This window comes from Amblyomma mixtum, chromosome 10 (genome assembly GCF_055824585.1).
Source record: "Amblyomma mixtum isolate Tamu chromosome 10, ASM5582458v1, whole genome shotgun sequence".
Lineage (NCBI taxonomy): Eukaryota > Metazoa > Arthropoda > Arachnida > Ixodida > Ixodidae > Amblyomma > Amblyomma mixtum.
In genome coordinates, this window is record NC_143021.1 from 162407672 (window position 1) to 162424479 (window position 16808).

Below are 16808 nucleotides of genomic sequence, written 5' to 3' on the forward strand. Positions count from 1 at the left end.
ACAGCATGCCAGTGGCCAGCATGCAGGACTGGTGGCATATTGGAGGCAAGAGGAATTATACGGAGGTTAGATGCCCCCGGAGGAGAAGGGATGAGTAGTAGTCTGGATGGCGGGGAATAGTAGCCTTGCCTCTCTAGTACAACACAGGGGCGCTTGCTTTTCAACCACATTTAATATACGATGTCAACACGCACGCCTCCTGCAGCGGCTAAAAATGCGCTAATTAACATTAGTTCGTTAGAACACAGTGAAACATATTTTGTTGGCCTGGTCCCGTGCAAAAGCAGCTTTGAAGTACCGGGCATTGAGTTTAAAAAATCGCGAAAACTGAATTTTTGACATCCTCTAGGGGCATGAGTATTGTGCCAACCCTTGGACTGGCAACTCGAGAGAAACAGTAAAATGCCAAGAGTCTTACTTATGTGTAAACTATTCCATCGGTGTAGAATTGCATCGGATAACTTATCTCGGAAGCGGCTACGGATATCTACATGAACGCTGAGGGAGTACTCAGAGAGCCATTGCTGGGACCACCGTTTCCAGTTATCCTGGCATGCTAAGGCTGTTGTTAAAACAGGAAAACATTGCACTGAAATTTGAGTGATGACCAATACAATTTATCTGCGGTTTATTTACTGTATCATTTCGAATCGTTATTTTCCTTTCTGCAGGTATGGCTCTTCTTTAGATGTGGTACTTCGCCATCAGCCCCTTGGCGTCCCGGTTTTCAACGCCACCACCCGAATTTCTTTCAAGGGTAAGTTGATGATTTTGTAGCCCGGTGACATGGTCGAATGCATGGAAATTTCGGGTTCTCAGTTCTCCGCCGCACAGCTTTTAGTGTGCACATCTGATAAAAAACCGACGTGGCTTGTTTCCCGTGTTTACACGAAACTGTACTCTGCTGTCTTTGAACGGAGATATCGCGAACAAATCAGCTTAAGAAATCATGCGCCATCGTATGCTTTCCTCGCTGTATTGACTTGGGATCCCATTGAGTGCAGTATCAATGGGTCGTTAAAGCGGATGCTTGGGCGAGTTGGTACGACATTTTACTGAATAACAGCGCGAACTTGGACGAAGACTGAAGGAAGACACACGGACGGGCGCTGACTTGCAACTCCAGGAAACTTCGAATCTATGATCATCATAAGCATCATCAGAATCACTGCCCCCACTGCAGGGCAAAGGCCTCTTTCATGTCTCTACAATTAACCCAGTCCTTTGCCAACTTCGTCCACCGTGTCCCTGGAAACTTCTTACCCTCATCCGCCCACCTAACTTTCAGCCGCCCCCTGCCACGCTTGCCTTCTCTTGGAATCGAACACGTGTAGCAAATATGGTACTGATGCTGAGCGACCTTGCTTGCTGGCATTTGCCAGCTCTGTACATTTTCATACAAGTGCGTGCACTGTGGTGGTAGTGAGGTAACTACAGTAGTCCACATAATTACGCTAGAGTAATGCAGGCAGTGCGTTATGGATGGAAAGTGCCTGCATCGTTTTGCTCTGACTTATCACGCCCTTTTTCATCCCTGCCGTTAAGTCGTGGTTCAAATGTGCACCCTTAGTGCACATTCAAGTGTTCTTAGACGGCTGGAACAGCGTCCGAGTTGTGTGTCCGCTAAGCCACAAGAAATTAATGCTGAAGCGATATCTTCCACACTGCAGAGGGCGGCCTGAGTATCAGTTTTTCGAATGCTGTATAAAAATTCAGGGGGCACTTTGACTGTCTAAAGTGCGTAGAGGCGAAAGCGTTTTCCGCACCACTTTCGCTGCTTTTGTGGCACTGGTGGCGTCACATATAATCGAGTAGTAATTACTAAGTGATGACAAATCACTAATTAGTGCTTAACTACTGATTAATGCCTGAATATTAATTCACTGCTAATTAATGGCTCTTAAGTTTCGCATATACGAGTGGTACGCGACAGCGTGTTGTAGCGCTGCCAGGGAGTCCACGGAACGTCACCACCCGTTCGGCGCGATGCCTTGCCCTTTGAACGCAACGCTTCTTGAGGAAAGGGAATGGGACAGTAATTCTCTGCCATCTCGGTGGACACCTGAATCGCACCGTAGAGGAAGGGATGAAGTGGGAGTGAAAGAAGACAAAGAGGGACCGTAATGAAGAAAACGAAAATTGTATTTGAGGAAAGGAAATTACGCAGTAACGGTCTCGCCTATCTCGATGGACAGCCGTCAAAATTCAAGGGAGCACTTTTTTGACCTAAAGTGTGGTCACTGATGTGTGGTTAAGATGTTAAGCTTCGCCTCTGTGTGTGGAACGCGACAGCGTCTTGCAACGCTGCCAGGGAGTCCATAGAACGCCGTCGCCCATTCGGTTATACGCCTCGCTCGTCGGTAAAGTGGTTTTTGAGGAAAGGAAATGTATCTGTCTCTCATACCTCGGTGGACACCTGAACCTCGCCAGCTGGAAAAGGAGGAGGATGGGAGTGAGCAAAGACAACGTATTCACTAGACGCGCCTTTGTTCATTCCAACCCATCGCGCTGGCATGGCGGAGTGGATAGCATGCTCGTCTCGCACGCCGAAGAGCGGGGTTCGATTCCCGAGCTCGACCAATTTCGTACTCGGTTTTATTTTTTTATATGGCCCCACTATAAAAGTTAATTAGGCTAATTGGGTAATTAAGCAAATAACTACGCTCAGTTCCACTTGGAGTATCACTATACGATCTATTCAATTGGTTGCATGGTTACTAGCCAAAGTACAATTGGCCCTGTTTGAAATTCGCGCACTGTGACGTCACGACCGTTTCGACCAATTGAAAAGCGTGACATTTCTGTCGACAACTGCTGCTTACAACGATGAGACATTAAAGGTTTTCGCCTTAAAATAGGCAAAGTTCTAATTAGAGGAGCATTCATGCTAAGAAATTGATTTTCGGCCTTTCTCGCGTTTCTGGTGTCTCGCACGGGCCTAAATTTTGTCTCTAAGCCACGTACCACTTTGAACCCTGTCTGCAACATTACTTCAAGGAAGTTCACTACCGTCTAAGCATGTCAGCCAACGCTGTTAGAGGCTAACGCTTGCACCTTTTTCCTGTGGCGATGCAGTACAGGCCAGCTCTTTCACACTTCACTGTATTAGGATACAGCTCAAAAACAAAATGGCAAGTGCCCCTCACAGTAAGCTCGGCCACCAATGGCGTGTGCATGTTGTCATGATGCCTTGGTCCATCGCTTTACACCTGATTGTGTGGCATTGCAGGGGAATTGCCGCCTGCGAAGTGATTAACCGCAATGTCACGACAAAAGTCTGAGGCTGCCTTCAGGGTTTCGTATGGAGCCCCTGGCTTGGGCTATCACTGTCGGGTTTGCAGCCGACTTTTCCGTCCTGAACCTCGGGAGCTACCCCGTGCACAGTGGAGGTAGTGACCCAGCAACTCGGCGAGCGGCGTTTTCCAATACACCCTTGTTTATTTGATTGATAAACGTGTTTAAAAGACAGTGGCGGTTTGACGCTTGTGGGTGGCCATCAGTCCTGGTCTCTGGAGGCTTCTTTCAACCTTCTGGCGATGACAAGAAGCGCTGCTTGGTCGTTGAGGCGTGCACTGGTTTAGTTATTTATGTAGTTCAGCTGTGCTCTCTTCTACATTTGAAATGGGGCATTGACATTTGCAGGCACAACAGAGATTACACTGTACGATGGCAGTGCGCGTCAGGGGAATTGATGTTTATCTTCCTGCCTGCCTTAGAAACTGATTTTTTGGGGGGAGGGGGGGGGGTGCCATTTTCATCCTCCTCCCTCATAAGGGGGTCTCAGGTCTCAAGGAAGGGCGCAAGAATTCGGATATTAGAACCTTGAGCTGCCGCGAAAGAAATAAGGACCGAACGCAGGACACAATAGAGAAACACAGGGGCTTATAATTAAAACTGCAGCGTGCTTCCGGCAGAACCTTTTACCAATCTTAATTGTTTCATTAGTGAGCGACAATCTTGTCCGAAGGATGTTATTTTGTTTTCTATTACAAAGCTTAGACGTGGAGGAACGGACTTCCAGCCCATGAGGATACATGTTCTGGCTCATCGGTGTTCAACAGTTCTAGAGGCTGTAGGTAAAAACAGACATCTAAATGACAAATAAGGTCGACAAATGAAAGGCTCCAGTGCTGCAGCCGTACGCACACCACTGCTGCTAGTGACTTCCTTGCGTGTATCTCATCAGTGCGACGCGCCTTATTTGCGGACTTTCACCTTGCATTATAACACGTTCCACAATATGCGGCGCACCACAGGGAGACGCGGTGGCATACCATTGCTGCCCACCTGTTTCGTGCTGTACCGGTCACGCTAGAACGCACCTTGGCGCCGAGCGAACGTGTGGTCCTAGCGGTGACGTCCTGAGGAGCCCAGTTCGAACAACATGTCCAGCTGGACTATATGGGCGGAGCTACGCCAGCTGAAAAAACCGCGTACGGTAATTACGTGGATCAGTGTAGACCATCAAATTGAATGTGTATGCGGAATCGCAGAATCCTTCAGAACCCCAAGTGGCCGTAATTTCCGGAGTCCTTCACTACGGCGTCTCTCATAGCGTGAGTCGCTGTGGGACGTTAAACCTCCATAAGCCATAAACCATAAACCTTTAATCCACGCAATAGGATTAGTGTTCATAGTGAGAATGCTTCGCAACAAACTGTAAAACGAGTGAAGAGGAGATGAGGAAAAAGTCCTAGCGATTCTGTTCAAGGCAACGTAGCTGGCATGAGCTGAAAAAAAGGAACCGTTACTGCGGCCAGAAGTCAGCGAGTATCAGGCACTGCGGTAGGTCAATGATGATGCTTGGCTCCTATCCCAAAGAACGCGGGTTCGATTCCGGCCGCGGCGGTCACATTTCGATGAAAGTGAAATGCTAGAGGCCCGTGTACTGTGAGATGTCAGTGCGCGTTAATGGAGCCCAGGTGACTGAAATTATCAGGAGCCCTCCACTACGGCGTCCCTCATCTTCTGAGTTGCCTTAGGACGTAAACTCCATAAAACAAATCGGATCCTTTTCTTCCGTGAGGCTTCACAAGCTGCCGCTAGGTTACACTTTCGGCTATTAGGGGTTTTAATGGTAAGGCCAAATATTTGAAAAGACTTTCCTAAAATCACGGGACGGTTACGAGTTGACAAGGCGAATAGATGAGCTTCGGAGACATATTAAACTATTCGATTGTATGCTTTAGCCAAAGATAGTAGTGGTGGCCTGGTAGAGCGCGCCTCCGCGTCGTACTCGGGAGATGCCGGAAATTCCTGGAGGGGCTGGACCCTTGTGTCTCGCGGTTCCATTTCGATCCAGAGGAAATACAAAGCAAATAAACATGAGGTACACTTAAGCTAACCTTAGGAGTACGACGCGATAGCGTTGAAGGGTATCTACAGTAGCGTGGGGATCCCCTGGCGGACCCTTTCGCAGATATTCACACGGTTGTTGTCGTCACTTACTGCTTGCTGGGACTGCAACTGAGAAACCAAATGATCACATCTGAAAAAATAGATACCATGCAAATTTTCCTACAACAAAGAGGAGAGACTTTAAAGGATTACAGGAGAGAGCTACAGTGTCCATTAATGTCTCTCCTTCTCGCTATGGTTGAGCAGATATTAACGGTCTGGTTCTTGGCGACATCTCAAACATGTGGCTCTTGGAAATTGTTCTGTCTGAGGCGGAAAAGGCAACTCATTTCGTTTGCGCTGATAAGCTTTCTGCGAAACTAGTCACTAATATTAGGGCATACGCAGTTTTTGTGGAAAGAAGGTTTCCGTCAGTTGCGCCAACTCGAGAAAACTCCGTGGTTGCTCATTAAGCAGTGTAGCAGAGCAAAGGTGCGTCGCAATGCTTAAGGGTGAGCGAGGGAAGGGAGTGTCAGAAATATATTTTTATTAATGAAGTCACAATTAAGAAATCACCAGGATACATGCATTCTCCGTGCTGGTTATTGATATGTCATTAAATGTATGTACAACTTAAGGAACCACACGTGGTCGAAATTTCCGGAGCCCTCCACTAGGGCGTCCCTCATAGCCTGAGTCGCTTCGGGACGTTCAAACCCCATAAAAACAAAACCAGCCATTCATGACTGCTCATGTGACTAGATTGCAATTTAGCGGCTGAACTGCTGCTGCGTTCAAGGCCAAAATGCTGATCGAAGTTTTTCAATAAGAGATTAATCTTAATACTTTTTGTAACCTATCCTTATATTCTTAAGGTATTGCCTAGGCCTGTTTTTTTTTCATTCTTTCGAACTTTATATTTACTGGCTATATTCAAAGAAGGGAAATAGTTTCACTTTCGGTTCTGCCAGTTGATTCTATTTCACAATTTTTAGTTCGGGTGCTGTTGGTGAACATTTCTTCAATCTTCAGTACGCACAAGGGTGCGAACAAAGGTGCTCTGAGTGACCGATCCGCTTTCTTCTCCCTGCAGCACATTCTGCCGGCAGAAGAGAACACCCTCCACAGGAGCTGGATCCGCAAATTCAGCTTCCATCTTCCCTCACATCTATTAGCCCACCAGATCTACAAACATGACTATCGCGGCGAGCCCCGGAACACCAAAGTCCCATGCGCCATCTGCTACCGGAAGTGCCATAACGAGATCATTATGGCCCTGCACTTGAAAAAACATATCGAGAATCGGTGCTTCAAGTGTGGCGCTGTGTTCGCCAACGCCACCTCTGCCATAGCCCACAAGCGCCTCCACCGCACGGTCGGTCATTTCCAGTGCGGCTTTTGCAGGAAGCTCTTCGTACACAAGAGCACCTGAGATCACCACTGCCTGCAGGAGCACCTCTGCCGGCCTTGGGTCCGCGCTCTGCGAGCAGCCTGTAGGCCAGCGAGGGCAGGACCGACACCCTCGACGCTTGGGGCTTGAAGCGAATGGTGCAAGATTTTCTGCCATTGGTCTCTCTTGTCATCAGGCAATGCTATGAGTGTATCATCGTACTTGTCATGGAAGTTGAATTAAGGGATCTGGAAGTTGTCATTTCAGAAGCAAGAATACAAATTTTTCTTTCAATTTTTCAAGCTGCCGCCGTGGCTCAGTGCTTATGGTGCTCGACTCTTGACCTGAAAGACGTGGGTTCGATTCGGGCCGCGGCGGTCGCATTTCGAAGGAGGCAAAATGCTACAGTTCCTTGCACTATGCAATCTCACCGCATGTTTAAGAGCCTCGGGTGGTCCAAATTATCCGGAGTCCTGCATTATGACCGCCACTGTGGCTGAGTGGTTATGGCACTCAGCTGCTTGCCCAAAAGACCCGGGTCCGATCCCGGCCCCGGCGGTCGAATTTCAATGGAGGCGAAATTCTAGAGGACCGTGTACTGCGCGATGTCCTTGCACGTTGAGAACTTCAGGTGGTCTGAGTACCGGAGCCCTTCTGTACGCTGTCCCTTATAGCCTCATTCGCTTTTGGATGTTAAACCCCGATAAACCCCGAGTCCGTTATTTTTTGCCGTCTGTCACAGCGTGAGCCGCTTTGGGACGATAAACCCTTTAAATCATAATCCAACGAGTTAATTCGTTTCGTTTATGGTTTATGGAGTTTAACGTCCCAAAGCGACTCAGGCTATGAGAGCGCCGTAGTGAAGGGCTCCGGAAATATCGGCCGCCTGGGGTTCTTTAACGTGCACTGGCATCGCACAGTACACGGGCCTCTGGAATTTCGCTTCCATAGAAATTCAACGCGATCGAACCCGCGTCTTTCGGGTCAGCAGCCGAGCATCATAACAAATGAGCCACCGCGGCGGCCCAACGAGTTAAGTTATCGCTACAATTCCATCTGTTGCTTACCTGGCATGCCTCACTTCGTTCGGACCCGCTGGGTGGCTCCTGAATGTCGCTCAGTCATTAGGGCCAGAGTAGCCAAGGTCAATGCCAGCCGCGGCGCTCGCGTTTCAAAAATTGCCGTGAATTAAATTATTGTGAAATAAATTGCGGTGTTTAACGCTTGGTAGTCACACCTACCTTATGAGGGAAGCCGTGGGGGACAGCTCGGCATTAAACTAAACTACCTGGGTTTCCTCAACGGCCACCTTAGAGAATCCCAGGTGGTCTAAATCAATTCGGCGCCATCCACTATAACCCCCCAAAGCCATGTGCTGTTCTGAAGTTTACGCGCAATATTTCCTATTTCAGTGGACATGAAATACCCAGGCACAATCATGCTCCGGCATTACATATCAGTGAGCGACTGATGCTCAATGAAGTCGCAAATAATCGAATCACCTGGTCGATGAAAGCCCTTCATTGCTGATCGACACGCTGGCGCTGAGTTGAAAGTGTGTGTATCTGAATTTAGCGAATAGAAAGTATGTGCTACTAGCTGTTGGCATCTGACGCTGTAGTCCCTGACGGACGTTGTGTCAGTCACGATCCCAGATGCAGACAGGTTCAAATACTCCTGAAATCAAGAACGGCTGAGGCAGTTAATGTGTCGTGATGAGGGGTGTCGCTTTTTTGCCGAAGCTCAGATTAGCACAGTAAGTACCTTAAGTACCTTGAGTTGCGTAGACCTAAATGCAGACTTCAGATTTCAGGTTTGATACAGTCTACCAGAGGAACTAACTACGTTTGCACATAGGGACCGCGGAACCAGTGAAAACTAGGCGTGCGCTCGCAGACAAACCAGTGTGGACCACGCTTCGACGCTCAAAGTTTTTTAACGCATTATTTGACTTGTTACGTTACCTAACGAAAAGCAGTGCGGGTTTAAGGCATCTGCAAGAAATAGTTTTGAACAAGCACGTGAAGGCAACTAACGCTCTTAATTCCGTTATCCCGGGGTACATATGTCCATAACTGCAGAGGTAGCTACCGCCAGCAAATTACATTTTGAAAATAGTGTTAACGCACTGAATATTTTCGGTGCTTTTCGCAGAGCACTGAATCGGATCATGTGAGGACCATTATTCCGGCCAATTTTGTCCTTTTCTTCATCCGATGTATGGAAGGCAGACGCTGAATCTTTTGAATACTTGGTTGGCATTTTGGCAAAGAGCCGATGGGGTGTTTGGCTATTCCTTCTGTCACTGTTGTACCTGCAGATGTTGCGTCAGTGCATCGAAGCGAACAACAGAACATGGCCAGATTTAAAGAGTACTTCAGCCGCGATATACCTGTATGGTACGAATGAACGAGTGTGCTGCTATGTTTGATACGTAGGTTGCCGACATGATTCGTGGAATTTCATTTAAAGGACCATTGACACGAAATGCTTGCATGTTTTGTTCTTTGAAACGATATGTTAGACATTGATATACACGGAGAATCCCGTAGTATTCACCTACTACCTATAATAATATATAATTATATTTCGTCTTGGCGATGTTTTGATTTCTGTTTCATCAACCGAACGATGACTGTGACGTGTGGTTAAGCTTATGGTCACGCCACTTGTTGTAATTCTAGCTCTTGCAGCTGGCTGGTTAAAATGTTATAGGGAGTTAATTCTGCGTATAATCGTTTATATTGCAATTTTTCCGTGCCTCACGTGACGTAGAGTTCAACTGTTGTCACAGCCGTCGTTTGGTTGATGAACCAAAACTTAAACAGCATGAGACAAGAAATTCAATTCTAAATTATTGCGAGGTCCTAAGCGAATACCACGATGTGATCCATGTATTCGAATGAGTAACGCCTCATTTGCTAGAAAAAAATGCGCAACAAAATTACATGGCTATGAAACTTTAAATATTGCATCGTTATTCATGGTTCAACGCAAATTGCTCATAGTTGGTGTTGAAAGGAAGTTGAATTAACAGGGTGACGTTGATGCGTGGACATGACTGACCTGCCCTTCAGTTAGCCGAGTCATTAACAACGAACAGCATAGAGAAACGTTTACACGTCACATCAAGGTCACTTTTGAATTCAAGGTTGTGATCATTATTACGGATTGCATCGTAAATTTTCCAGTTTATAAGGATCTTTGATACAATGCTATATGGCGCATTAGTAACACAACTTAAAGCTTTAGAGCCGAAGAACACTCCCTTAACCAGACGACTCAGCGTATGTAGAGGAATACAAATTACTCCGATTATAATTTTTTGGCTGAGTGTTGCAATCACGCATCTCACCACCTCCCCTTTTTAAGTTGTGGGCGCCTAGCTCTTTTTAGAAGTGCACTTACAGAGCACGGGAAAAAGCTATAGCCAATTTGGAAAGGTACAACGATTCATGCGGTATTCATTTGCTTTACCATGTCAGTAATTTGTGAATCTAAGTAGCTGCGTTTCACGCAAGAAAAAAATTTAACCAACACGGTGGCTCAGTGGTTATGGCGTCCGGCTGCTGTCCGGAAAGACGCGGGTTCGATCCCGGCCGCTGCAGTCAAATGTCAAAAGAGGTGAAATTTTAGAGGCCCATGTACCGTGCGGTGTCAGTGCAAGAACCCCAGGTGGTCGAAATTTCTGGAGCCCTTCACTACGGCGTCCCCATAGCCTGAATCATTTTGGGACGTTAAACCATCGACGTTCGTTCCTGAGGATACTACCGTGCTTCTGGGTAACTAGGATGTGTCCTATGGCGCTACGATCGTTATAGAAAACTGGACATATGGTTGTAGCGTGGTGCACCAGAAGGTATAGGGTTTCGTGCTTTGTATTCGCAGGCAGCCACCGGTGTTTTGGATGTGAAAAGATATCATCTGTGCAGCTTCCCTGCATGGTCAACATCTCTGTCCTGAACTTCTGGAGTCGGTGCGCCCCGTGTGCTGGCTGCGTTGTGGTAAGCGTGGAGCGCGCATTGTGAACTGAAGTCGGCCTATTTCTGATTCAGGTTCCTGCAGTAGTGAACAGTCGGCAGGGTTGAATTGCGCGGTTGAATTTTCATCGTGTCACTGCGGAGCACCCTGTCAGCTACACGTGTAGATCACCCAGGGAACCTGATGCCCGGACGCTGCTCTGAAAAAAAAAACTGTGGAAGGAAAAGTTTGACTACGGGATTATTGCTGAGGTTCAAGGAACGGCAAAGGGGTTTATTCGTCAAGGCAACTTAAAAATAACCGATAATAGTTAGGTTTGGTTTATGGGGGTTTAACGTGCCAAAGCGACTCACGCTATGAAGGACGCAATAGTGAAGGGATCCGAAAATTTCGACCACCTTAAGGGTGACGGAGTGAATTCCAAGAGAAGGCAAGCGTAGCTGGAGGTGGCAGAAAGTTGGGTGGGCGGATGAGATTAAGAACTTTGCGGGAATACGGTGGCCGCAACTGGCGAAGGACAGGGTTACTTGGAGAGCGTGGGAGAGGCCTTTGCTCTGCAGTGGGCGTAGTCAGGCTGATGATGGTGATGATGATGGAGTTCTTTAACGTGCAGTGGCGTCGCACAGTAATGGTCTATTGGTATGGATGAGCAGAGCGGAATAGTTTCGGAAGGAGAGCGAGAAGCAACGCCAGTGGTGATAATCTGAAGTCGACATACACCAGGACCTCATTATTAATAGACCAGCGGTATAGCTTTAACACACACAGAACTACCAGAGGTTTTCAGCGGAACTCGCTTCTATTGCTATGATAAAATTCCTTCAATCGCGTGAAAACTGAACCCAAGCAGCACAGGTAATCGGCCCAATACCCGTGTGCTGTGCGATGTCAGTGCACGTTAAAGAACCCCGAGTGGTCGAAATTTCCGGGGCCCTCCACTACGGCGCCTCTCATAGCCTTAGTCGCTTTAGGATGTTAAACCCCATAAACCAAACCAAACCTAATCGGCCCAATATTGGAAATTTATGGTTTCACTCTGGTGGTTTGTAGGACCGGTGTTTCCAATATTGGCACAATTAGCTGAGCTGCTGGTAAGGCCAGCACGAGTCATATCGCAAGATAGAAATGTCGACACCCTTGATTGTTTGCTCCCTGAACACCGGTTGTTTTAAACATCTTAGCATATACGATAACGACTCGCAAGAACACTCCTGCCACAGTTGTGAAATGTGATGACTCACATTCCTCGCAGGTGTAGCAAGACGAAGCGAAAGCCGCCAGGACGACGTAGTGTCAGCTGCGCCAGTGCAATGTCTCTCGCCAAGCCATGTGGGCGCGCCCAGCATCTGCAGGGAAGGACTAACTCACAGCACAGTGCCCCGCACCGCTGCCACGAATCGATCATGCGAGGTCATTCATCTCCTCTCCACATGGAATGAAGTCCTCTACCAGGTCCAGATGGAAGTGAGGGAAATACCTCTAAGACCCCGGGAGTTCACCTTAGCAAGCAGACATTCTCCCTGCCTTATAGGCCACGGCCTGGAAGCATTGCACAAAGTGGCCAAGCTCCTATACCTCCTCATCAATCAGCGTCATCATATCACAAACCTGGACGTTATCATCGGCAGACGGAACTCCTGCCACGACATCCTGTCCGATGCTCTCTATGGCAATGAGCACTTCAAGAGTCTTCGATTTAATATCTGGCACCAGATTAAATCTCATAGCTTTTTATCTGCAATCCCATCCATGACGGACTTGAACCACATCGAATGCTCGACTGCTGAGTTCAAAAAGTCGCTTCTTGAAGCACTAACCTCTTCTCTGCGGACTTCAAAGACGCTCGAGGCCTTCCATATTACCAAACTCTGAACGCCGAACATGGACTCAGCAGGACTCTTGAATGCGCTAACGGAATGTCCTTCGTTGAGAAACCTTTGAACTTCAGCGCTCTGCTAGGCGCTTCGCTTGAGTGCTTCAATGAATTTACTGCGTATCATTTATTCCTCGCACCATAATAAACTGGAATAATCTGCCATCACACATGGGTACTGAGGTTAATTTACAATCGTTTCAGCATTCGTTAAGCAAACCATGGACTAACAGATTTTGTACCTTTGTTGTATTATGTGCATTTACTAAGTATTTTATTCTGCGTTGTTTGTTATTTGTGTACATTACTAGCTTTATATTATACTTCGTCATTACAGGTATTTTGTGTTTCAAGTGCACGTATGTGCCGTTTCTTCATGCTTCTATTGCCCCCCCCCCCCCCCAGACCCTAAGTAATACCCTCGCACAAGGGTCCTTAGGGGCACTGTAAATAAATATATTAGGAACAGCCGCACAATAACGACCCTGAAGAGTGACGGCTGATTGCGAGGCCATCGAACTGGTAGCCCACATTTTTGCCGCAAACACCATGCTACATTCTTTTTCACCCGGCTGGCTCTTTTTCTCATTTAGAGAGGAAGGCAGGTGTGATAGCTGAATTCCGAGTCTGATAGGTAAAGAGACATTGGAAGAAAGGAGGGTAAAGTTGTCCAAATGAAGGAGCCAAGGCAATGATGAACCTGGATTCACGAGGCGGGTCGCTAAATCTGCCTGGCTTTGAGAGGTCAGCAGACTGTTTTTTGTAAACGGTGTAGCAGGATTTTCGGGGAAAGTAACTTAGCGACAGCTTGCCAAAATGCCGGTCCGAGCTTCGGTCATCCAGACAGCGATCTCGCGCCGCGCGCTAGCGGAGCGGCGGCCGCCGCTGCTCATCTTCCTCTTTACAATCACCCCCGGGCTGAAGGCGAAGCCATCCTGGCGAGTCAGGGAGACAACACACGCGGGTCATAGTACGGCTTCAGGCGTGACACATAAACAGTCTCGCGGCTGCGTCGGCGTTGATCTGTGGAGGGTGTCACCGGGTCGGCAATGTAGTTGACCGGGGAAGTGCGCTCTACGATGCGGTAGGTCAGTAATACTTGGGGAGAAGTTTGGAGGAAAGGCCAGGTGAGGTAGACGGCAGGTGAAGCCAGACGAGAGAGCCGGGTAGAAAACTGTCATCAGTGTGACTTGCGTCGAAACGGAATTTTTGACGCCCCTGCTCGCCGGATGTTAACGACCGAGCGAGCTGACGGCACTCCTCGGCATGCTTGGAAGCCTCCGAAATAGTGGTGCACTCAGACACGCGGGCCGGTAAGGAAGTACTGTGTCGAGTGGTGAGGAAGGTTCTCGCCCGTAGAGGAGAAAAAACGGCGAGAAGCCGGTGGTGGTCTGCGTGGCGGTGTTGTAGGCGTAGGTGATGAACGGCAGGATCCGGTCCCAGTCGGAGTGGTCGGAAGATACGTACATCGACAGCATATCGCCCAAGGTGCGGTTAAACCGTTCCGTCAAACCGTTAGTATGAGGATGGTAGGCCGTGGCGGTATGGTGAGTGATCTTACACTGTTTGAGAAGAGATTCCACGACCTCGGACAGAAAGCCGCGCCCACAGTCGCTCAGCAGTTCCCGGGGCGCTCCATGGCGATGAATGAAGTGATGCAAGATGAAAGAGGCAACGTGTGGTGCCGTAGCAGCAGGAAGAGCCGCGGTTTCGGCGTAACGCGTGAGGTGGTCGACGGCTACAATAACCCAGGGGTTGCCAGCAGCAGTGTAAGGAAGGGGGCCGTAGAGGTCAATCCCAACTCTGTCAAAAGGACGGGAAGGGCAAGCGAGAGGCTGCATCTGGCCGACTGAGTGGTGAAGAGCCGGCTTGCGACGTTGACAGTCAGGGCACGAGCGGACGTATTTGCGGACGTAGGTGGACATACCGCGCCAATAATAGCGGAGACGGAGTCGCGTGTATGTTTTAAAGGCGCCGGCATGAGCAGACTCCGGGTCGTTGTGAAACAGGGCACAGAATGTCGACCGCAGATGGGCAGGGACGACAAGCAACCACTTCCTGCCGATAGGGACGTAGTTGCGGCGGCACAATCGACCATCGCGAATGGCGAAGTGAGCAGCCTGGCGGCGTAGGGCACGAGGCACGAGTGCCGCCGAGGAATTTGAGAGAAAACGTACAAACGAAGATATCCAGGGGTCCTTATTTTGCTCGCTGCCCATGGTATCGGTTGAAAACGACAGCGAAGCGCAACCGGTTGGCGAGTGGCAGACAACGTCTGGCGGCAATGGAGAGCGGGACAATGCGTCGGCGTCGTTATGTTTTCGGCAGGAGCGATAGATGACACGGATATCATACTCCTGTAGGCGTAGGGCACAGCGAGCGAGGCGGCCTGTAGGGTCTTTCAAGGAGGCCAGCCAGCACAGGGAATGATGGTCCGTTACGATATCGAAAGGGCGGCCATAAACGTAAGGGCGAAACTTTCCGATTGCCCAAACAATCGCCAAGCATTCCTTCTCGGTTACTGAGTAGTTGGATTCCGCTTTTGTCAGTGCACGGCTCGCGTAGGCAACTACATACTCGGGAAATCCGGGTTTACGTTGCCTAAGGGCAGCGCCGAGGCCAACGCCACTGGCATCGGTGTGAATTTCAGTTTGAGCAGTGGGGTCGAAGTGGCGTAAAATGGGAGGCGCTGTGAGCAGCCGGCGTAAAGTGGTGAAGGCGTCGTCGCAGTCAGGTGACCAATCGGACAGGTTGTTCGCGCCCCGAAGAAGGTTCGTAAGCGGTGCGATGATAGAGGCAAAATTTCGGACGAAACGTCGGAAATAAGAACACAGGCCGAGAAACCTGCGAAGTTCCTTCTGAGTCGACGGCTTGGGGAACTCAGCGACGGCACAAAGTTTGGCTGGGTCAGGAAGCACGCCGTCCTTAGACGACGTGACCTAAAATTGTCAGTCGGCGGGCCCCAAAGCGACACTTTTTGAGATTAAGTTGGAGCCCCGCGGCAGTTAAACATGTCAACACGTGCTCCAAGCGGTGAAGGTGCGTCTCAAAATCAGGCGCGAAGACGGCAATGTCGTCTAAGTAGCACAGGCACGTGGTCCACTTCAGGCCGCGTAAAATGGAGTCCATCATTCGCTCGAAAGTCGCTGGGGCATTACAAAGGCCGAAAGGCATGACGGTAAATTCAAACAGGCCATCTGCTGTAACAAAAGCCGTCTTGGCACGGTCAGCCTCCGCCACAGGGACCTGCCAATACCCTGAACGCAGGTCTAAAGAAGAAAAGAACTCCGCGCCTTGGAGGCAGGCAAGGGCGTCATCGATTCGCGGCAGCGGGTAAACGTCTTTGCGGGTGATCTTGTTAAGCCGCCGATAATCGATGCAAAATCGTATTGTGCCATCTTTTTTCTTCACTAGAACCACAGGAGAGGCCCATGGACTACTGGATGGTTGAATGACGCCTCGCTGAAGCATGTAGTCCACCTGAGTGTTGATAATCTGGCGTTCGGCTGCCGAAACTCGGTACGGGCGTTGACGAAGCGGCAAGTGGGCTCCGGTGTCGATCTCATCGGTCACGGTAGACGTGCGGCCGAGTCGGTTTTGAGCCACGTCGAAAGAAGAGCGAAACTGGTTCAGTAGGTGAAGTAGTCGGGCGCGTTGCGGTGTGGCAAGACTGGCGTCGACGGAATCGGCAAAGGCATCGTCTGTGGCCACAGCGGGAGATGCGGGCAATTTGATCCTGCTACAATTTGGTGGAGGTGCGGGGTAAAGTAAGAAAATTAATAGCAAGAGAACATGATTCGGCCCATCGTTCGGGATCGAGCAAAGAGTCGACGGGCTGAATGTGGCCAAGGCATTCGCCACGGAGAAAAAATTACGAGGAACTTTAGCGGCGAAAGTGCTGAAAGGCGAAAGCCTGAGTGCTGCATTCTGCTACGCGATTATTCACTGCACATTTTGTTGGTGCATTAATTAACTGCCAATTAATGACGCTTAAGCTTCGCCTTTAGGAGTGGGACGCGACAGCGTGTTGTAGCGCTGCCACGGAGTCCACGGAACGCCACCACCCTTTCGGCGCGATGCGTTGCCCTTTGAACGCAACGCTTTTTGAGGAAAGGAAATGGGGCTGTAATTCTCTGTCATCTCGGTGGACACCTGAGCCGCACCGTACAGGAAGGGAGGAAGTGTGAGTGAAAGAAGAAAGAGGGGCCGTAATGAAGAAAATGAAAA

General features: G+C 49.1%; 1 protein-coding gene across 17 annotated transcripts in view; it reads left to right on the forward strand.

Moving 5' to 3' along the window:
• LOC149327561 (uncharacterized) overlaps positions 1-16808 on the forward strand; it is an 86995-nt gene that overhangs the window by 25451 nt on the left and 44736 nt on the right. For 7 of the 17 annotated variants that reach the window (XR_016286244.1, XR_016286238.1, XR_016286241.1 and 4 more), the window contains one exon: positions 672-757. Coding sequence is in view for 8 of the 17 variants with exons in the window: in XM_089563246.1 (XP_089419372.1) it covers positions 689-757; positions 6742-6935 (263 nt within the window). In the remaining 9 variants the exon portion in view is untranslated. Of the gene's footprint in view, positions 1-671; positions 758-6430; positions 7362-10615; positions 10732-11960; positions 12443-16808 lie in introns of those variants that run through there. The other 10 variants (XR_016286246.1, XM_089563249.1, XM_089563251.1 and 7 more) reach the window with 7 other exon arrangements.